General features: G+C 44.6%; 1 protein-coding gene across 1 annotated transcript in view; it reads right to left on the bottom strand.

Moving 5' to 3' along the window:
- Positions 1–21,921, bottom strand: part of GNB4 (G protein subunit beta 4) — a 30,670-nt gene extending 8,749 nt beyond the window's left edge. Inside the window, exons 1-5 of the mRNA XM_077785727.1 lie at positions 21,799–21,921; positions 6,077–6,176; positions 1,969–2,007; positions 1,175–1,281; positions 66–129 (exon numbers count right to left, since the gene is read on the bottom strand). Coding sequence (XP_077641853.1) covers positions 66–129; positions 1,175–1,281; positions 1,969–2,007; positions 6,077–6,133 — 267 coding nt within the window. The 5' untranslated portion in view covers positions 6,134–6,176; positions 21,799–21,921. The remainder of the gene's footprint in view (positions 1–65; positions 130–1,174; positions 1,282–1,968; positions 2,008–6,076; positions 6,177–21,798) is intronic.
- Positions 21,922–23,762: the final 1,841 nt, after the last annotated feature.

The raw sequence follows: 23,762 nt of genomic DNA, 5'->3' as shown, positions 1-23,762 counted from the left end.
AGACACAAACCCATTCAAACACACAACTTATACGTGAATTATTGATAAGGATTATAAATATCTACCTTATTTGTTGTATAACTATCCCAAATAATTAATTTTCCATCTTGAGAAGCACTGACTAGTAGCCTAAATATGAACACAAAATAAAATATGTTAATATAAAACCAACAAAAAAATCACAAAATAGACATACATCATGCATGATTATCAAGTGATTCAGAAGTTTCATCATTTATTACCCTCTGCTTTTCCATTTTTATCAATGGGGTGCATTTGTTGGAAAAAATCTGCAAAGATACAGATCTCCATATCACCTGACTGAGGAATCCCATGGGGACTCATGACTGAAAATGAACACAAGCAAACAACTCACTAAAAATACATTTTATGAACTCTCTCCACAACTGCTTTCATTATTCATATAACTACACAGTTACACAAAAACAAATAAGGAATTTAGGCAAAAATAAATCTTGAGAACAGATTATAATGAATTCCTCTCTGGAGGATTACAATACAGAGCAGACCATGAGGCAGTGTTTACACCTCATCATCAGCTACTCTAAAGGCAGCAAAACAAAACTCCAACTTACTTTTCCCATTATGTACAAAAGGCTCTTTCAATTAAATAAAAATTTGTCAGTAAAGTTTTTAAATCCCTACCATAGAAGTTACATTTTGGAAAGTACAACATCCAACATTCCAAAAAATCACATACTCTCTTGCTTTAACAGACTCAAACACTTAAGTTAAAACTGAAAGAAGGAGAAAGCAAAATGCCTATGGCAAGAACAGGCACAGTGCCTCCTCTCTGAACCCCCAGCAGTGCTGGTCTGTGGTCCCCTGCAAGGGCACCATGAGCTGCCAGGACGGTGCCAGAGGATTCCCAGCCCTGCCCTGGCACTGCAGGGCTCCGGGTACACACCTGGAGTCAGATCCCCAGTGCATGGCGTGGATTTTGGCTAAGTGACCTCTGAGCTGGCATTAAACTGACAGTGCCAGGGGAGCCCCAGCCCTGCCCTGGCACTGCAGGGCTCCCTGTACACACCTGGAGTCAGATCCCCAGTGCATGGCGTGGATTTTGGCTAAGTGACCTCTGAGCTGGCATTAAACTGACAGTGCCAGGGGAGCCCCAGCCCTGCCCTGGCACTGCAGGGCTCCCTGTACACACCTGGAGTCGGATCCCCAGTGCATGGCGTAGATTTTGGCTAAGTGACCTCTGAGCGTGCGCCGGGTTCGCATCTGGATTCGACCCACAGAGTCCAGACTTGTTGTGATCTAAAAATAAACAAAACAAATCCCTGAGATACTGGGAACTATTTTTAATGCACAAGATAACAAAAATACATTTGAACTTTGATAGAATATTATCTATCTTGGCACACAACAAAAACCATTACCAAGTAGGTACTGGTGTACACCCAGCAACACTGACACAAACAGATTTTTCAGAGACATAACACACTTCACAGTGGCTACAATGAAACTTCAGGAAGCTCTTTTAAAATACTTCTAACCTTATAATATTTCAGATTATTAAATTTCCAAGTTTTCAATTCAATCCAATGAAAGAAAATGCTCCAGCATTCACTGCACTGTTACTTTTTAAAACATGGCAGAACTTTATATGCAAAATAATTCTGTTTCCAAAAAACTGCTAAAAGATGTTTATTTAAGTATTTCTAAATATATTCAACACAATAAACATACTCTACTTAAAAGGTAAACTGGAAGCAGGATCCATTAAGGTGGGGGGGGGGGGGGGTTGACTTGCTGGGGTTTTTTCTGTTTTGTTTATTTGGGGTTTTTTTGTTATTTAAAACTAAACAAATACACTGTACATTTCAAAAGGTTTCTTCCACTTTATTCTTTCAGTTACTGAACAGGAACATGCTAGAGTCACAAACTGATATTTGTATTTTTTTATCTCTCAACTAACAGCCTACACAAAGAACAGGAACATACCTGAGCAAGAGTTGTATCACTACAGGCTTTCCTGGCATCCTGAAACAAAAATGGAACAAGCTGAATTGGAAAGGTAACACTGAGCATCAACTGAGAGGGTCTAAAGGAAAAGTAACTCTTGAGCTAAATTTCAACACACTCAAAGCCACACACCACCAACAACTGACATGCCAATATTCCTTCTGTCACCCTAATCTGTTTTATTGTGCAAGGAATCTAAAAAGCAATGGCACACAACGAGGGGTATTGGAGGAAGAAGGACTCAAGAAAGGCCATGCCCCAGCAGCCTTTGAATCTCCTTTTCTACAGACTATGGGATTCAAAGGCATTTGGAGCCATCCTGAAGTCCCAGTGCCTACCCTTTTCCCTGTATTCCTTCCCTGGGGTGGATGTGCTTGCTCAGGGTGTGCTGAGCACAAGGGAAGAACTGATCCACCTGGAAAAGTAACCACATATTACACAGGATTAGCAAGCTGTGCCACACGAGGCTCTTGCACAAATTAACCCTCTTGCTGCCTGGGAGAGGCAGGGTGAAAATCAGCAGGCAGGATCCCAGGAGCAGGACAGACAGCAGGATTATCAAATCTTAGGGATGATGTACTTGACACAAACTGAAGGGAAAAAAAATGGCCCAGTTACACCCTCACCCATTTCATGGAATGGATGGTGCCCAGATCTCCACACAGACACTCTGTGGTTTCTTCCTTATCACAAACTCTATGGACACAGAATTGTTTCCTGCAGATGATTCAACCTGACCTAGAAAACAAACTTGACTTTCACTTGCGTAATTCGGAGCCCCAGATTGAACCCCTGGCACAGGTGAGCTCCACTGAGCCTCACCTGCAACAGGGATTGTGCAAGACCTGGTTTCAGTCCCAGCTGTGACTGCGCCGCTCTCCTGCAGCTCAGGGCCCCTTCCCAGGACACAGAAACAGGCCAGCACCTCCCTCTGAGAACATGGCTTTAACTGGCTTGAAGTTAGGCAGGAACTGTGCAGCACAAATTGAAGTTAAAACCATCAACAGGAGCAGCCACAGAACCCTCTCAACTCCTGGAAATTTCTCCAACTTGTGCAACCACTGAAGCAGCCACCCAAAAACGATGGTGCCTCTTCACCAAGACTCTGTGTGTCCCTCCAAAGTTCAGTCTGTGCAGATTGCTCTGTCTGTCCCTTTGAGAGCAGGAACAGAAACATTTGCTTGCACATTTTGGAACTGCCTCAACACGTTCAGGCTGGGATCTTCACATTTTTTCAAGTTCTTGCTTGAGAGTTACTTGACATTGCAACTTTAACATTTCTTAAGTGTATGTTTATTTTGACCACCCTTTATAGCTCTCCTCCCAAAAAGCAAGCCTGAGAGTGGATTAAGTCATCTCAACTTATTTTTATAATGTCTGAACTGCAGAAATATTTATAAAATGTTGACGTCTAGAATCAGGAGGGGTTTAAAATACCAGAGCAGCAAATCCCTTAGCACTCAGGACTTATTTCATCCACAGGAAGAAAAACACTGGGTTTTAAATGACTACTTGTTTGATTGTCCTGAAATACTTGAAAATGTTCAACGTAAAATGAATTCAGAATGCAGTCTGAATGAAACAAAGCGTTTTTGCTGTTTAAGAGTGAGCTATTAGCAACTCCTATATTTGAAGCTGTCTAGTATTTTCCATACAACTAGCAAAATGGCAGGAAAAGGAGAGTTTCAACAGGCTATTTTAATTCTTACCTTGAAACTGTATTTCTACAAATGCATAATCATACCAGAATCATTAGTGTCAAAACATAAAAAAGCTCCTCTATGGAATTGCAGGTTTTTCTCAGTTCATGCCGCAGACAATGCAAAATTTGTGAGAAAAATCTAACTGCTTGATCACTGTGCAGCCCCCAGACTTTCCTAGCACACACTTCAGGTAGCAGTTTTTCCCCCAAACTACCTGTATTTTAAAAAATATATCTGACAATTCATTCATTGCTCAGTGTTCCAACTTCCTGCACTACAGATTCCTGCATTCTCAGGTCGTACAGTGTGCACAGACCAGAGCTCCAGCTGCAGGGAGAGGTGCCCACAGCACCTAGATACTGCAAAAATAAAATTAATAGTCATGAAACACTTCTAAAATACTGCAGACTGAAGTCCACTGGGGAATCAACAGCTCTGCACTGCAGTGTCTACACCTTAGGATGCTGCTAGCTACAATCTCATCTGGACCTCACTTATAGGCACAAAGCCGATTTTCTGTGATTATACTGTTAGAGGAAATAACAAAATGACAAAACCCAAGGGTTGTCAACAACTAAGACAGAAAAATGGTAGCTATACATAAAACATCCAATACTGTTAGTGACCTCATCTCTTTTCAGGAGTGCATCAAAAATAATTCCTGAAGATAACCAGCCTGGTAGATATTCTTGACACTTAAAAATCCCCATTTTTCAGATGCTGTATATCTATGCACTTACCCATCCCAAACAAAAATAGTGCAATGATTTAATAAGCAAGATAAGTAGCCATCTCTTCAAATATGAAATAGAATTATTTGGTCAGAAAGTTTAATGGACGTTAAGTCATCAGAAGTATTTTTAATTGCCTACTTATCCAAAGTTAGAATTAAGCACAAGGTATCCAAGCCTGCACTCAGATGCCAAGAGGCAATCACCAATTGCCACTGCTGAGCCAAGGGACTCCAAAGGCAATATAACCGTGGGACTCAGCTGCAGCTGATAGATCCAGTTACAAGTCTGGGTGGTAGAGTTACAAAGGAAATGTTAATTCGACCTAAAGCCACAAAATTACCCAAGAATCCATCAGATTTCTGTGCTCCAAAATTTAAAACATAAGCAAATGTTCCTGCAGCACAGCCTAAGCCCTCTAACTTGCCTGGTAGCTCTTTCTTCCCCCAGTTTTGCATGAAACCAGACTCACTGATTACCAAGTCTGAACCAAGACTTAACTGGCTCTCCTCAACATAACATCATGATAAAGTCTTTACACAGCATGCAGAGAAGAACTGAAAAATTATGTACCCCTTTCAGCAATGCAATTCTGCAATAAAGCTTAAACTGGAACCAAAACAAATTAGTATTTTAAGCTAAAAATTACTTGTATCCTCTACAGAGCTGGTGGAAGGGGCACAGTGCCACAGCACTGCCTGATGCCCACCTTGTCTCTCCACAGTGTGTGAAGTGGGAACAGGACACAGAGCCTTGGGTGGCACTGAATGAGCAGCATCTGCCCCCAGCACAGTCCTGACACACCAAGTGTGCTCAGCACAGGGCTGGCACCACCCAGCAGCCTCACACCTCACAGGAGACACCACAAACTGCTGCCAGCACATGCCATGCTAAAAAAAGCCTCTGTGCATGCAACATATTCCAAGAAACCTGTACTCTTCACTGATAGGAATGTTTGCAAATAAGCCATTCCCATATAAATCACATTTATGACTGCTTCATGCTTTGAAAATTTTGATGAAAAATAAACAGACTTTGAAGATCTTTATTATGCTTTACTGAAAAATGCATCATTGATACATAAATGCACATTGCAAAAGATTCCTGGAAAACTGACTTTGGGCATGACAGCTCATACTTGGTTTGTCTTCACTGAATAAATACAACAAAAAAAACCAGCCTGTATGGGAGCATCAGCATTTAATAAATATAAACTCAACAGGAAGCCAAGAAACAGTGCTTGTAGAAATGACATCCACTCTGGAAGGCTCTCTCACACTCCCTGCTTTAACCTCAGGCTTCTCAGGGATCACTTTTAGCCCAGGACCAAGCTGTTCTAAGACCCTTAAGCCAAACTTGTCATGCCTAAGTTCTAGAAGTTTGCTGCTCCCTTCTGTTTCTAAAAACCCAGAACATAAAACTTGCAGAAACACATACACCCATAGCACCAAAACTCAGCAAACTTCATCAGGAAATAATTTTTTTTTCAAGAAATATGACAAATTTACTTCATTATACCAATGGCTTTTCTGATTTTTACTCTAATATTCCAAGCTCTGCACAAGTTAAACAGGAACAACTGATAGATCTTTACAGTTTGTTCTCATAAAGGAGAAATTTCATCAAGGAAAACAGGCAATTCACAATTCTTACTCTGATTTGGTTTCGCAGCTGCTCTGCCTCCTGCCGTAACTGCTCCAGCTCACTCATCTTCTCCAGCCTCTATTTCTCACGCTCCACTGGTGAAGAAAATCTGCCAAGAAGAGGGAAGAAAGAGACACTGAAAGTTATTTTTCTCCTTTTTAAAAAACATAACAAAAAAATCTAAGAATTTGTGCGTATATGTATATATATTTATTCAGCTTTTAGAAGGCTTCCAAAGAGACATTCCCATTAGTACACCATATTAATGAATTTGGCAAGACCTGAGTGATTTCAATTCCTGAATTACCACAAAAAGCAGAATTAAGTTTAGTCTGTTTTGAATATAAAAGCAACTGTCAACAGAACCACCCACTACTTTATAAAGCTGTTTTGTAGCAGCTCCCAGCTCCCCCGCCCAGAAATCTCTGTCAGACTGTGCCCCAGGATGGCAACACAGAGCAGAGGCTGCAGGAGCCCCCAGCATCTACTCCTGCCTCAGCAGGGCTGTGATACAGGCACCTTGCACAGAACATCCAGGGCAGACTTGGTTTTAAATTAAAGATGAAATTTTTGAATCTTAGACTACAGCTGAAATAACAGATTATCTCCACTTGTTTCTCATGTATTTTTTGGGCAAAACACAATGATCTTTTGATTTCAAAAGCACCCACAGAGTGAGAAGGGATAGCAAAAACCAAGCCCTCCATAAAAGCATCATTTTGCTGATACAGCCCTCTGCTCCCTAAAGCAGTTGCCATCTGAACCAGGACTCCAAGCAAACTTAATAAAAACATCCATTAACAGTAAGACCACATGCAGGCACACTTTCAGATTAGTAAGCTTTTTTTTTTCAAATCAGATTTTTGCATTTGATTTTTTTCAGTGTGTTGAACAAAGTTTCTCAGATCAATTTTCAGGCTTTTTATTCCCAGCACAGCAGTGCAGTCAAACACTACTAGAGACCTCTTAAGTCTATTCACACACATGGAGACTTCAAAATCCTTGCAGTGAAAGCAACATCAGCAAGTAAATTGCTCACAGACAAGCGAGGCACTTATTTGTAATTTTTTCATGACAGAAAAAGCACACCAGAAAGGTGATGATGGTGGTCCCATGATATTATATAAAAAGCCAAAACACTTCCAGCTTGTAGAAGAAGACAAGTCAGACTACTGCTCACAAAATGAAAATGAGGAAGGAAGGAAAAGAAGCAGGAAGAAGAACCCATTCAAAACGTTAGTCTAAGTTTCCTATTTACTCCACTGAAAAATGGCCAAAAACCAGAGGAAAAAAGGTCACAGTGTGTCTGGTAAGTTGTAGACCTCTGGGGAAACCCCTTCATTTGGTCCAGCTATTGGTCCTCTGCAGTTCAGCAGTGATGCAACCAAAAGGCTGACTCTGGAAAGGTCTTTTCATCTATAAAACACTCATAGATTTAGAAGAGCAATTTGTAGTAGAATAATCATCCTTAAACTAACAGTTTATACAAGTGTTTGAGAGCTACAAAGTTTATTCTTCTCAAGAAAAGTATCTTCACTAATTATCAATCTACTTCCTTTCAATCTCTGTGCTTGCCACAGGTATCACTTCAAGTCCATTTCAGAACCAACTCACAAACACATATTACTTTGGATCATCTCCAAATCAAAATACATCTTCATCAGTAAGAGGGACGGTGACTCAGCTCTAACTAGTATTTCCAGCTACATGTAAGCAAACTGCGAGGTTCACACACTTCCCTTCCTTAAACCTGTGCTCTGCTCAACTACAAAGATGTAATTCATATGGGAATTCTCAAGGAGACTTCTCCATTTCCTACTGTGTTCCTTTTTCAGCAGCCCAGACTATTTAACACTGCTGAATGCACAGCAGGCATAACATACAAGCCATCAACATTCATGTCCAATTTTAAAGATTAAGCATTAAAAACATGACTTTAGCAGACACATTAATCACATACCTTTACAGGCTATCGAATTTAATTACAACCTTAATGCCTTTAATGGGGATACCTCCATGAAACATAGTCCCACTTTCAGTTCTGACAGTGCCAAATTAACCTTTTCAGTATGATTTTCCCTTTTTATTCCAGAACATACTCAAAGGTAACGTAGACAAAACAATGGTCTTAAAGGTCTAAAGCCAGCCAGCCATGCTGCCTGCCAGTGCTTATTAGTCTTGTGTGCTATTTTTAACAGAAGATGAAGATTCCTGGCAGGGAAGTTGATGTATCTCTAATTTTCTGGGAAGGGAAGTCAATTTCTGCCCTGTGATGTGCCACACACTTCAGTGCTCTGTAGACAGTCACTTCAAATTCTCACAGAGAATTACTGATCATAAAGAAAGCGACATTATTCACAACTGGAAGCATGCATGGCCAGTCACAAGCACCCAAAGTCAGGGCATTTTTCTATTCAGAGGTAAAGCTGTGAGCAGATTTGAGAATGGGCTGTAGCATTGCACTGGCATTCAAAGACCATCAGGGACAATTATGTACATAAAGTTAATGTTAATTAAAGTCACTCATATCGGCACTGTTCACCACATTTCTGCACCAAGCTGCACCAGCAGCTGCACAGCTGTTGAACTTCACAGCTTTAAATCATGTTATGCTTCTCCAAGTTCCTACATGGACAAACTGCAGACGCCTTCCCACTCACCCACATGTCTTTAGTTTAAAAATAATTCTGAAGCAAATAAAAGGATAATGATCCTTCATATTTTTGAAAGAAACTTTTTTGGTAGTGGAAAAGCCCGAGCAGCACCATCATGTTCTAAATCTGCAAAGCCTTAAGCGTCACTGCTCAGTAGAAATGTGTCACTGGTTCAAGGTCAAGCAGAGCTGCCTTCAAACCAGCACACACTTCCACAAAATCCAGGTTCACTTTAGAACTGGCTCACTCTAGCTTTAAGCATTAAAGTTCTTTTCCAGTACACAGCATTTGAACAATTAACTCTGAGATATTAAACTATGTATAAACACCAAGATACTACAGTAAACAAACTAAGTGCAGTTCAACTATTAAATTGAAGTCTATCCAACAGTGTTGCACTGCCTGGCAGCAGCTCCTAATGCAAAGGCCTGTGTTCAGATCATCTCCCACCCTTAAGTATTTAGCAGAACTGGGAGAAAGATGCTTCCACTTGGGATTTTCACTTTTTTTCCAAGCACTATTTTCATGTGCCCACAGGAAGCTACAGAAATTGAGTGGGTAGGGAGGAAGCTCTCACGGATGCATTTCCAGATTCACACCAACTCTTCAAGCAGCATCTCTGAACTCCTGTCAAACTCCTGTGGGAACATCTTACTGATGTCACCAGACTCACAACTCCAACACAGGAAGATAAGTGCAGGCTTAGAAGCTTGGAACTCGTGGATGCATCTGTGTCTGTTTTTATAGTTCAGATGCTCCAGCAGTATTGTTAGTTATGTTCAAAACCATTACCCAGACTAGATTTACTTGCTGTAGCAGTGTATCTAAGCCTACCAGCGAGTTGATCAGAGATGCACAGAAGAACACAGAACTGAGATGCTTGGCAGCACTGGCAAAGCAGAGGCTGCATCCTACAAACCTGTCCTCACTGCAGAGAAGCAAGACACCACCACAACCTTGAAGTGTGCTACCAGGAATCAGGTAAACAACTTGGGTTTTATCAGATTAAATTATGGGACTGCTTTGGCAATGCTTACAAGGATTGCCAAGAACAGAGGTGATTGCTGTGTTGCAGATTTTTCCTCACACAAATTACTGAAAACCTCAGTGGATTCATCACCAACCCATACTAGGTTACAAAGGGCATGATGCCTGTTCACTCTCCCCCTCCAACATCAAAATACCACAGCCTGGAAGGAATGCAGCTTCACAGCCTGGAAAAATCTTTATTCCAAATACAAATTTCTCCAGGAGCCCAACTGTACCATGCTTGGTCATATACACATCAGCTCCTGTATCTGTAGGGGCAGAATGAACGAGTGAGGATTCCTCCTCCCATCTCAGGAGACTGTGAGTAACATGATGTCTACCTCCCTGATTTACTCATAATTTTAATAAATGTTGAAGCAGATAAAAAATATATTCTGAGTTTGCTCAGATGCAAAATATTCAAGGTATCTGCTTTTCAGCACTCAAGAGGCAGCAGCTCTGATCAAAGAGGTCAGATGTCTCTCCTCAAATAAAACTCACCATGTGCACGATGTACTATGAACAATTCCACCTGCTGAGGCCTTGAGGGGAAGAGCAAGGACAGGGAAAAACCTTTTAGCATCTTTGGTAGCCGAGGGTGTGCCACTGCAGGACAGCCAAACCAGCAGGAAAGGGAGCCAAGGACACGAGATGCTTCCATGAGAAGCAGCAGCACAGGGAGCTCGTTGGGAGCAGTGATTTGGTGCAGCCAAAGGCACATCCTTGTCCTCAGTCATTTGTAGGCTGAACTGCACCTCAGTGCAACTTCTCCTCAGCAGACTTGCACAAGTGAATTTACTGATACCAAAATAAAGTGCCTCCCAAGGCAACATATTAACTAAGTCAGATTCCACAGTGTGTCTAGTGCCAAGAAAGCCACTGCCAGGCTTGAGCGCTCCACAGATAAATGACTCTCCTTACACTATTCCTGATTCAGTAGCAGTATCATTTGCTAAGAGTTTAATTCTTCATTATACAGGCAGACAGTGACAAATTACCCCAGGGTCTCGTCTCCAAAGTACTCTCTCTGCAACCTGTGAACTCAAAACCTTGTGGCTGGAAAAACACGATTTTCTCTGCAACAGTTACTAGAGAAGTGTAAATATGCCCCTCCCCACAACAAAGGTTTGCTATTTTCGTGCCAAATATATAGAGATTAAAGGGACTGCAGAAACAACAGTCTGCTTGACTGGATTCTTAAGAGCTATCAGACAGTTATTTAATGTAAGAATTTCATTTTGTTCAAAAACAAAAAAAATCAGTCCTTTAGAACTGAAATAAGTGCTTACCTACACATATCAACCTCAGGTTTTCAACTCCTATGCAGCAAGATCTCAGTGATCAACAGACAGGAGGAGAAGGGAGGTTCCACATGGCTTTCATGTGATCATCCCTACTAGTGATCACACACAGGGAATGTTAACTACAGCACTTTGCTAAAGATGGGGGAAAGACACCAAGGAATACTCCAGCTCTCTCAAGGGAGATGCACTGGGCACTCAGACACTCAAGCTGTGGACAATGGGTTCTGGCTCTGAAGCTGAGCCCTGCCACCACACACAGACCAACACTTTGTATATTCAGGATGTGCCAGAGAAGATTTTGATAAAACATTTCTTCATTCACTGTCACTAAACAAGACTTTGGCAGCTTTTCCCAGTCATTTATGTCTCCCCAAAGCCATGAATAGGGCAGAACAAAAAGAGGTTCTATCTCTTACAGACTGAAGAGAATGGATTTGACATATTCAAAATCTACAAACTTGGACATAGTGGACAAAGCCTTACATCAAGTAAAATCTCTGCCTGCACAAGAGTCCTGTAAAGTAAAGGTATTAATGCTGTGCTGCAGTTACATATCTCCACAGACAGCAACTATTTCAGGTGGAATTTTGCATAATGTATTTTCTACAGTAGAGCTGCCTGAGAACCACATACACTCAGCTCTGCACTGAGGAAAATGAAACATTTAATGGATTTTTTTACTACACCTCGGCCCTGTGCTGCCTCTCCTTTGTTTCTCAGAGACCTTTCCAGCTATCCATTCTCCAATCCTTCTTTGTTCTGACTTGTAGCAGTATTGCATCAATAAACAAAGACAACAAAGCACAGAGCTTTTATACTGGTCAACTAATACTTGAATCCCAGGAGAATAATGCTGGGATAAGTTGAAATAACAGTACGTAAGGGCTATAATTGCCCTATTGTGTACCTTGGTCTTTATCTTTCCTCTCAAACCTCTTCAGTGCATCTCCCTCCTTTCTTTATCTTTAATGTATGTTTTGAGGAGCGCACTAACTGCAGAACATCTTACACACATCAGTTAAGTAAGGAAATAATGGTTATTCCCTCAAAAACAGGTTACAATTTAGAAAATAAGCCTGGAAATCCCAACTGAATCTTTTCCTTCAGATTTCTATATGTCCACTTTGTCAGAAAGAATGAATTGCTGCTCTGATTTCTGATCCCCAGGCAGATGCAAAGGAGAGCTCTCCCATGCTCAGGGCCTCTGGTCTCCCCAAGAAGAAAACAGGAAGCAGCCTGGGTGTGACCTTGCTCACTGAGGTCAGTGCTATTGTTGCACTTCTGCACATTTTGGAAGTGTTTTAAAGTGATATGTCTCCATTATAGCTTTGGTACAAAAACAGGAAATAATCAACCAACGCCTCTCAAGAGGAAGGGTATGAGCAGAACTCACTTAAACACCCATTCCTCTAAGAGACACCATCCCCAATTTTAAGGGACCAATGAATGTGTGTGCTCAAAAACTGTATGGACAGCTGGAATGGGGAGGTCACAAGAGAGGCTCCAGCAAACTGCAGATGAGTGGGATTCCAGTGTTGCCTCTCGGTGTGCTCACATGCCCTGAGCAGTCACATCAGGAACACAACCCCACCCACCAGCCGGGTGGCACCAGCAGTTTCAAGACAACAACACTGCTCCTCCCTCCCTTCCCCAAAACACCTCGGACCTACTCATCCTAAAGAGCAGAAATATGTGCCATTTCATACACACGTACACACTCAGCCAGGGATTTTAACAGGACTTTGATATAAAGCCTGCCACATCAAAACACTTCTATATACCACAAGAACTACTTGGAGTTAAGAACAGAATTTAAAGCTCTGTGTTTGCCTTCAGATTGAGCCCTGTGAACATCACCCTGGAGTTGTTTTTCAGCCAGAGGGGAGCAAAGGGAGCAGTAGCTCCAAGACATCCCATGGTGCTGCTGCATCTCAAAGCCATCACTTGGCTCAGAGAGTGAACCCACACAGGCCAGGCTGGAATTGGGTCATCTTCAAGGTCCCCTTCCAACCCAACCCACTCTGTGGTTCCACAGGACCAGCCCCAGCACGGCCCATGTTGGCTTTGGTGACTGGTTTGATGACGGTTTCCATGGAGGACAAACAGACCAACAAACACTGACCTTGCTGACAGCAGTCGCAAACAGACAAAGGAAATCAGTTTAGAAATTGAAGTGAAGTGATTCTTAAGTTTACTTGTAAAAAACATCACTGACTTGAGACTGCTACCCTTCATTTGGCTGACAGCTCATGAGACTGGTTTCTTAAGCTCAGAGATATGAGAGTTTATTTCTAAGACCCAGCTGAAGTCTAAGCCAAGTACATTCATAAAACACATACAGAAAGGCCTTACACTTCTTAACCTACACATACTAGATTCTAGGAAAAAAGTCTCAAGAAATTCAGTGTTAAGCATAAAGCTGAGAAAAGCACAGGAAGGAAGGAATTTTTTAGTCATGAATATTTCACAGTCCAACAGTGATTTTTCCAAAATTAACATTCTTGCATCTTATATTCATTATGTTCATTTCCAGGTCAAAATGTTTTGGTACATAAGCACAGATTTATTTTTATCACACTCCCTGCAAACAGAACTACATGTGAAATTCAAATGATCTTGTCTTTAGTGACTATAATAATGATTCCACAGTAAAAACTTGGTTCACTGACCTCAGGACACTCCATCACTGAACAAATTATTACTGGTTTTGCAATTCAAAACATGTAAGAAATGGCAAGAAAGATCTTAATGAAGCAGAACAATATAACCCTAAGTAAGAAGACAGAGATGGTTCCGGTCCAATTTCTTCCTTGGGGACAGACAGGTGGACACACATACGGAGTGAGCTGAGGGCTTTTGTCTCTTCAAATACCCAGCCATACCCAGAAGCTATTTTAACATTTTAGTAGGAAAAGCATACTGCAGAGTGACAATTCAAAGTCATTCTGAAAGACTCTAATTTACATTTAAATCCACCTCTAAGCAAGTTTGACTTTGGATTTTTTTAAGGGGCTAATGCACTGGTATTTACTGAAGTGGCATCATGTAGGGCCAAGCAGTGCTATGCATATAAAATCTGGTCTGGCACCTACAGGCACAAAAGATTACTGAAGCAGCCTCCTGTTATCTGAGAGTGAGCAGACTGCACAGCATGCATAAAAAGCAGCAAGTGCATAGCAAATTTTAGGTTTAAAGTCAGTGAAGATACACATTAAGAGAAACTATAGTGTCGACAGGAAAAGTGCCTTCATTCATCTCAGATGACTGTGTTCACTTGCCTGCGATAATTTCTGGCTGACAGTTTTTGAAAGTGGAGCATTCTCACTCTCCTGAGCAGCAGAAAGCCCAGCAGTACCAGTTACACACACACACACAAAATATCCTTTCAAATGTACCACCAGCCCGGGAGAAGCCATGCATTTGATGGATCCATGGTCCCCAGCCCCTTCCCTCCTCCCCAGGCAGCAGCACAGGCACTGCCCTGGTACCGCAGTCACAGCGAGGCATTATGTGCTGCTCATCCCCCCGCAGCTGAACACAGCTTACAGCTGCACCCTTGCACAGCACAACAAGGCAACATCGACATTGGAGCTTTTCTCAATACCAGTTATCCAAAGGTCAGATAAAACTACTGCCCTCAGGTCTCATTTTCATTTTGCTTTTGGTTCACAATACATTTCTGGTCAATTATTTGTGATTTGAAGCCATGAAAATTGAGTTCTTGTCCAGACTAGAGTTCAGGCTACCTTAGCAGGCTTTTCTAAAAAAAAAAAAAAAATTTTTTTGAGATTCACATTTATATAAGATGCATATATGTCAAAAAAATCTACCAAAAACCTCACACTACAAAATGATCAGAAATCCAATGTAAGGAAGTAAAAACCCTATGTACTGTTTTTTCACCCCTATTACTGCAAATATAGGATTAAGAGCACATGGGCTGTGTTGCCACTTCTGGTACCACTTGTGATGAAACTGATATATCTAATCTATACTCCTTGGAATTGCTTTTGACGTTTCTCAAGCAGTAATGTCTGTTTTCAAACAGTCACTTGCTAAAGAAGATACAACATCCAACACTGAAGAAAGAAGTTATGTTAAGGAAATCAGCAGCACTGTGTTCCTAATTATCTCCAAACTTGCAGGGTTCTTAAAACAAAGGCTGGCTTTGTAGAAGTAATTTTTAACTGGTTCAAAGTCAGAAATTATCTATCTGCCTGGAAAGAAAATTGTCCTAGATTGTTTCCAACAGAAGAGGATAAAAGAGAAACAAACTGTTGCTGCAAAGTACAATATTGAACCCACCTGTAGTAGTCATCCACAAAGTATAACTTTATTTTTTGTATGAAAACTTTTTTATGAATACATGATGCTCACTAGGTTATAAATAGCAGAATTCCCCTCTGGAGACAAAACCTAAGATTATAGACAGGAATAATCAGTCAGGCACCATGGCCAGGAGAGAGCCCACGGCTCCACAACCTGCTTTGCTCAAGGTCTTTCCAATCCACTGGAACTTCTGTTGCTGTAAATGCTCCTTCCACGTCTCAGTCATGGTCAACCAGGCCAGATCAGCTAAATCCATCTGTTCTAGCCCTCACCACAGAGCAGACACTGCTCTTGGAAGTCTTTTGGGTTCAATGTTTGAGACATGCATTCCAATACTCAGGTTTTTCTCAGCAATAGTGACTGCCAGATTGATAAAAGTGGCTAAAGATTCTTGAGCTCCTGCTGCCAGAAGCTCCAGGCAAAGCACAGAGATGCCTGACTCCATGAAAAGGCAAAAACAGGCTCAGCTCTGAAACTCTGCAGCAATTCAACTGTTTGCTAAGGCTGTTAGCCTTTCTGCCACAGTTATCAAAGCTCTACAATTCAGGGCCATGAGGTTTCTGTAGAGATTGAGAACAGAGAATTCCTTGAGCTTCTGAAGCAGCACCACCAGGAAAAGTCAACTTTCTTCACTCCATCCCTTTTCAAAGTGCATGTTTAGCTTTTGATGCTCATCTATCTGCATTTTTAAGAATGGTCTAACAGATAAGCAGGAACAAAAAAAAGCCTTACTCACTTCCCATCTCCAGCTACCTGACCTTCCAAATTAGCTGCTTTTTCCTGAAGTGTGGGCAACTCCAGTGAAGCACTCACATCATCAAATACTCATTTCCAGGACATTTCCTCTGCACTAGAATTTTATTTTTATTTTGCTGTATAAAAATAAATAAATAATCCAGCTCCCTCTTTTGGGATGCTTCCAAGACAAAAGAAGAGTTTCCCCTTTTCTGGTGCCTATCTTAGAAATTAAGGTTGTGTTTGTAGCACCAAAGCCACAGTTTTACTTCCAGGCCAATCTCATTCTCCATGCTTTCAATGAATTTTGTGTTTAGACACCTTGTATTAAAACTACTTGAAAAAGCAATGAAGAAGTTTCTTGTCCAACAAGTGTCAGTCAGTGATGCTGAAAACAGGCATTCGCTGTCCTAGAAAAAGCTGTAACACTTCCCTGTGGACCACTGCTGTTCTCCCTGAGACTGTCAGGAGCACCCAACCCCCTGCTATGTCCTTCCTACCCTTCAATGGAAGGAGAATGGTACTCAGGTCATGATTAATTTCTTGAAATTCTAGGGCATCTGGACTTAACACTGTCATGGAAACTTTGCTGTGCTGCTTTTTTAACTCTGCTTTATCATGCCCAAAGTTGACACTACAACAAAATTTAATCTTTCCATCAGCACTGTGCACAAGCAAAGGGAAGGGCTCCAATCTGCCTCCTCAACAGCAACACAAGATAAACACATGGTCCTAAACTTAATTCATACTTTTTTGGGGGTAGAGAATGCTTTTATAGAATTTAACTACCTAAGACCTAGTGTACTCCAATTCACTAATTTTTAGTACCGTGGCATTACATTGTACTGTCAAAATCATTACATTGTACTGTCAAAATCTTTAAGGCAAATCAACACTGATCAAAATCACTAGGTACACACTAAATTTAGTGTGTGAAATCAGATTTTGACAAGCATAACATCCATACATAGAATATGAATACTTTTTTCAGCTCAGTAACAACTAAGCTCAACTTAAATCAAGAACTGAAAGAAGAAAAATCTCTTCCTTTTCCAAGCTAGGAAAAAAAAATGTTTTATATAAACAATCACCTAAAGCAACCAATTATGACACAAAGGGTCACCAGAAAATACTCAAATATATCTTTTAAACAGATCAATTTTAAATATAATATGCCAACAATAGATCACAAAACAGCATCTTCAATTTCAATGCAAGACTTCAAATGTATACAAATGCCACATAAATTTAATTTCAATATATAAACACAAAATTACACAAGTGTAATTTATGTTAGATGCAATTACTACATATATAGATATATATATATCTATATCTATATATATATATATATATATATATGAGGAAAAACATATTAAAAAATAATCCAACAAGAATTAAATCATCAGGTTATCCTGAAACTGCTTGGATGCTCTGTGCTGGACTAGATGCTGACCACCTGAATTAATGTCTGCATGCTGAAAACAAACCAGGCAGGTCCAAGAGTTCCCACTGCTGATTGCAATGAGGTGATTTGTTCTTGTAAAGCTGCCAAGACAGTCACTGAAAGCAGCTCCCAGACCAATCTCATTTAAGAAGCACATTCAATCCTTGGGATTGATTTTATGATTTCATTTTTTTTCTCCTCCTTACCCCATTTGAAAATTAAAACCTTATAAAATAATTTCAATGTTAACATTACTCAGCTCTTTTAGTGTTTCAAAACACTGAGATTCACAATGACTCAAACATTTGGCTTAAACTGAAAATCCATATGATTAATATTTGTCTGAGATCTAACATAAGAAGGAGGGGGAAAATAGACCCTGCAAATTGTCAAATCTGTTTTGCCCCAAAGAACTAATTTTATGTAATAGGTGGCACTTGAGAGTGATTTTTGCTCTACAATACAATCAGGCACTTCCATCTTTCCCCTTCTTTCCAGTTGAAACCCTTTTGGAAGGCAAGAGATTGCAAGAGTTACAGCAACTGAATCAAAATCTGGCTTAGTGCTTGTCAGCATTTCACAAACTTTTAGAAGCCCTTAAAGGAAATGAAACCATCTTCAGTGAACTGCAGAAGTATCTGCCAGGCAATGTCCACCTGCAGCTGTGTTAATTCTGGCTTTCACAAACCCTGAGCCCAGCTCTCCCTGGCAGTGCCCACAGGAATCTGTCTGCACGCCCAGGGTCACTGGTGGCATCCGAGCTGACATCCACTCAAAGCATTCACCAGTTCCCCTCCTGCTCTTGTGTTTCTGTTGTTCAAACACTGCTGAAGACATGACCCCACTGCTGAGCAGTGCCATCCTTTTAATTAAAGCTGCAGCTCAGTGCAGCCCTGCCTCCTGATATCCAGAAAGCTCCATGAAGCCCTCTGCACCAGGATCAGGTGCAGCCTCAAGAGAACAGCACACACTCTGTGTTTTTAGGAGCATTTGCTGTAGTTCTGTTTCAGATCTTTCATGAAAATTCTGTTACAAAACTCTGGGTTGCAAAACACAGAAGTTTCATATAAGAACAAAACAATAACAACTGAATTTAATTACACACTTCCGAAGATGAAGTAAGTGACAGGTTTGCATCCAACTAAAAAAGAGAAAAATTTTGGTGGAACTTAGAAAATATTTTCTTGATTACCAATACTGTGAGTACTTTCTAAACTGCTGGTTCCAGGCACTTGGGAGCTGCATTAATCTAAGCATGGATATTTCCAGACAGTGTTAAGTACAAAACACAATCCTGCATTACTGTCCCAAAGTATTTACCTTCTAGGAGCATGCACTGCACGTCAAGCTCAGAGATTCTGGATTTCTTACTAGTTTGATAAGACATTTCAAAGTCACTTCTGAGATATAAAAAAATATAAATTACTGCCTTCAGTAACACAACAATCATAAATTAAAGACTGTCAGAAAAGAAGAGTAACGGAAGAAGATCTCTTCTCTAGATACTGTGGGGATTTTTTTATTTGTATTTCTTATTCACCTTCAAAGTTTTATATTCATAAATTTTGTGCCATTTTTAAAATTCCATAATGGTCCAGGAGAGAATTACACAGTTCTGTATTCAAAACTATTTTTGCAAGGTTTTCTAGTGAGGTTTTTAAGTCCTGTATTTTTCTTTAGAATCTTGAAAATTAAAATACTTGGACAAATTAAACAAAAGATGCATTAGTCCTCAACTAAGCAACACGGAAATACAGTTGAAACTTCCATTATCTAACATAAATGTAACACATGAAATTTGCAGCCAACAATTTTTTATTTAATATTTAAATGACCTGAGCAGTTAACCAAGACCAACTTTCCAAGCACTCAGGAAAGGGCTAAAGTAGAGATAGAGCAGCAGCTATTTGCTGTAGGACTTTAATACTACAGAAGAGAGAAAAAGACACATCTGTAACCTGAAACTCAATTTTTTCATGATTAACAGGTGAAAGGTATATACTATATGCTATGAAGCCTTCGTTCTCAGCCTGTTAAATCTGTATAACCCATCTACATTGTCCTCCGTGAAAACTGCTCATTTTAGAGAAATAATAATTCAAAATATAGTTTGCCAGAGCAGACACACAGCGAGACATACCCATACATTTACAATCTCCCTCATTTCCCTAGCCCCTTTCTTCCAAGATAACATCAGTCTGTTCTTTGGAAGCACAAATTAACTTCACCACAGCTATCGTGCTTAAAAATCACAAACAAACACTGCAAAAACCCACTGAAGATTCCCATCCCATTAAGAGACTTTCAGGACTGTGTGTGCTTGTCATGTGGTTTGTTTAATCTTAATTTGTTGATAGTTATTATTCCTTTAGCACAGCTTCAGACTTCCCCCAGCTCTAACCAGCAACTGCAGCTCAACACTTCACTGCCAGGTTAGTGACTGTCTTTGACATCACTTCCCATATTTCTAACAGAAGTCAGGAAGCAGCTTCAGGTTTTCCTCTGAACACTCCCATGACTTTGCAGACTCATGTCCCTGCTATTCCTACAGAACAGTTTTCATCTCTCCCCGTGCTTTCACAGCGGGTTTTACAGGCTGCTACCTGTCTCCTCTCTCTGCACCATTTTGCCATTCCTTCCCCTTCCTTCTCCAGGACTCTCCACCCAGCAGAGGAGCATCTACTCCTCTGTTGCTTCAGAAACTGATTATACCTAATTAAATTAAGCACTTTTTTCCTCAGCTCATACTTAGCTTTGAGACTTACCCTGCTTCTATTTCAGAACTGAAAACCATCCTGGAAAATCATGTACTTTCCAAACTACAATAACCAGCCTAATAAAAGACAACATTTTCAACTGTATAATTAACAGGAGGGAATGGATCAGAGGCTTATTTTGCATTAGTTCAGATAATATTACAGCATAAAGTAGTCTACCACATCTATAGCTGGTAGCAATTTGGATGCTTTTCACAATTTCCAAAAGAAATCAAACTAAAAATTAAAGATTATAGTCTCAGCAACAAGTGCAAAATTAAAAAAGCAGATTCAAAATAAATCTGGATAGGGAAACGAGCAACACCTACGAAGTATGACACGAAAACCACCTAATGACTTTGCACTTTTCCTAAAGATGGGGAGCACTTTCCAATTCACCTTTGCCACAGCAGTCACGAAAAGCACGCAAGTCACAGCCCCTCGCCACAAAGCCGATTTACAGAACGCTGAGCTGGGCTGCTCTAGCCAGGTACAGAGCCGAGAGCGGAGCTTCCCGAGCCGTTCCCGCAGCCCGGGAGCCGCCGGTCGCCGCCCGCAGCACACACGGGACCGGCGCCGGTCCGGCCGATGCTGCTGGGCTGGCGGAGCGCTCCGCACGCCCGTGCCCCGGCCGGCAGCCGGCACCGCCCGCAGCAGCTCCTCCCGCTGTGTGTCACCCCGCGGTGTCACCCCGCGGTGTCACCGCCGCCGCGGCGCCGAGCCGGACCCGGCGGCACCGGGGGTCGCTGCCCCGCCCGCTCCTCACCTCCCAGCCCGGTGAACCGCCGCTCCCTCCCTTCCGCACCCCGTCTGCGGCACCGCCTCGGGGACCCTCCGCGGCCCCTCCCTTCCCCGCGGGCCCGGGCGGGACGCCGCCGGGCGATGCCGCCCGCCCGTCCCGCCGCTCCCGGCGGAGCCCGCGCCCTCCCCGCGCCCTCCGCGGGGCCCGCCCTGCCGGGGGCTTCACCTGCCGGGGGCTCAGGGCGCTGGGGCCGCTGCCGGCGGCGCCGCCCGAGCGCCGCCCGCCCCCCGGCGCTGCGGTGGTGCCGCCCATGCCCCCCCAGCGCCGCGGATGGGGCCGCCCAGGGGCGGGGCGGGCGCGGCGCTCCCGGGCGGCCCCGCGGGGGCAGCGCCGGCCGCGGCACCGGGACCTGCCCGGGACCTGCCCGGGACCGGCGAGCCCCGGCCCGCCCCGCCGGGGCCGAGCCCGTCCCCGGCCTCCGCGGCCCGAGCGGGAAGCGCACTGGAGCCTCCCGCTCGCCCGCAGCCCCGCGGGAGCGGCCGGCGCTGCCGCCGCGCCGGGAAGCGCGGCCGCGGCCCCACGCGGCCCCGCCCGGCCGAGGCTCCCCGGCGCGGCGAGCGGAGCTGCCGGGGGAACCGGGCACCGCCCCGGGGCGGCCGCGCGGAGCCGCGGGGAACGGGCAGAGCCGCCCGGCGGCAGAGCCCGGCCGCGGGGACATCCCCCGGGCGGAGGTACCTGCGGTGTCCGGGCGGCCGCGGAGCGCGGTGTCACCGAGCCGCCGCCATGGCGCTGCTGGGGCGGGAGCGGCTCCGCCCCGCCCGCATGGACCGGACAACGTGACGGGCCGTTGCCATGGCAGCGCCGCGTGACGTCAGAGCGCGCGCGGCGCCACGCCCCCTGCGGGCGGCGCCTCTGTCACCGCGCGTGGGGCGGCGCGAGGGAGCGGGGCGGGGACCGTGAGGGGACACAGCGAGGGAGCGGGGCGGGGACCGTGAGGGGACACAGCGAGGGAGCGGGGCAGGGACAGTGAGGGGACACAGCGAGGGAGCGGGGCAGGGACAGTGAGGGGACACAGCGAGGGAGCGGAGCGGGGACCGTGAGGGGACACAGCGAGGGAGCGGGGCGGGGACCGTGAGGGGACACAGCGAGGGAGCGGGGCAGGGACAGTGAGGGGACACAGCGAGGGAGCGGGGCGGGGACCGTGAGGGGACACAGCGAGGGAGCGGGGCAGGGACCGTGAGGGGACACAGCGAGGGAGCGGGGCGGGGACAGTGAGGGGACACAGCGAGGGAGCGGAGCGGGGCAGGGACAGTGAGGGGACACAGCGAGGGAGCGGGGCAGGGACAGTGAGGGGACACAGCGAGGGAGCGGAGCGGGGACCGTGAGGGGACACAGCGAGGGAGCGGAGCGGGGACCGTGAGGGGACACAGCGAGGGAGCGGAGCGGGGACCGTGAGGGGACACAGCGAGGGAGCGGGGCGGGGACAGTGAGGGGACACAGCGAGGGAGCGGAGCGGGGACCGTGAGGGGACACAGCGAGGGAGCGGGGCAGGGACCGTGAGGGGACACAGCGAGGGAGCGGGGACCGTGAGGGGACACCGTGAGGAACCGGACACGGGGCAGGGACAGTGAGGGGACACAGCGAGGGAGCGGAGCGGGGCAGGGACACTGAGGGGACACCGTGAGGAACCGGACACGGGGTAGGGACAGTGAGGGGACGCAGCGAGGGACCGGGCACGGGGACTTGGGGAATACGGACAGCGGGAAATGGGGGCTCTGTGGGTGACGAGCCTGAGTGGTGGTGGGACCCCAGGGCATGGGGACCGAAAGGATAGGGTCACTAGGGAATGGAGAGCTGATGTGGGGACCCAGAGATTGCAGCTGAGTGGGGAATGGGGACACTGGGGGACATCAGTGGGGGTCCATGGAACAAAACAAGGGTGGTGGGGACCTGTGGAGAGCAGGGGTGGGTGACACTCCTATCCCTCGCAGCCCCCCAAATCGCCAGATACACGGGGGCCTTGAGGGAAGGTGGATCAGGTGCTGGGCAAAGATTCCCAAAAGAGGCTTCAATTCCCCTGATGTGGTTAAGCTGTTTATTCTGTGAGATGAAGGGGAAAAGAGAGAGAACCATGAAGGGACAGAGCCTTATCCAGGCTCAGGCCAACCCCGTTGGGGCAGGAAGGAGGGGATCACACTATCAGATCCCAGTCACAGGGGTCCCAGTAGGGAGGGAACGACCATAACCCAAGAGCAATGCAACAGTGGGAGTGGGGATGTGGGATGTCCCCTGCAGCCAAGGGGAGCACTGCCTTCAGGAAGGCTTCAGCTCGCTGAGCAGCCACAGGGCAGGCAGCCCCTCTGCTGTCCCCAGGATTCCATGGCTGATGCTCCCCTGTACTGGCCTCGGGAGGGACCTGGGGGCTCAGCCTGCAGAAAAGGAGGCTCGGGGGGGACCTTATTGCTCTCCACAAGGTCTGACAGGAGGGTGCAGCTGGGTGGGTCAGGCTCTGCTCCCAGGGAACCAGCCACAGGACAAGAGGACACAGCCTCAAGCTATGGGATGTTTAGTTTGGACATTCCTTCCATTAGAAGGAATTTCTTCAAAGAAAAGGATTGAAGGTGGTGGTGGGGTCACTGTCCCTGGAGGTGTTTAAGGAAAGACTGGTGATGGCACTCCATGCCGTGGTCTGGTTGACA

The sequence above is a fragment of the Lonchura striata genome, chromosome 10 (assembly GCF_046129695.1).
Source record: "Lonchura striata isolate bLonStr1 chromosome 10, bLonStr1.mat, whole genome shotgun sequence".
NCBI classification, from domain to species: Eukaryota; Metazoa; Chordata; class Aves; order Passeriformes; family Estrildidae; genus Lonchura; species Lonchura striata.
This window is presented reverse-complemented; position numbering and strand designations above follow the sequence as displayed.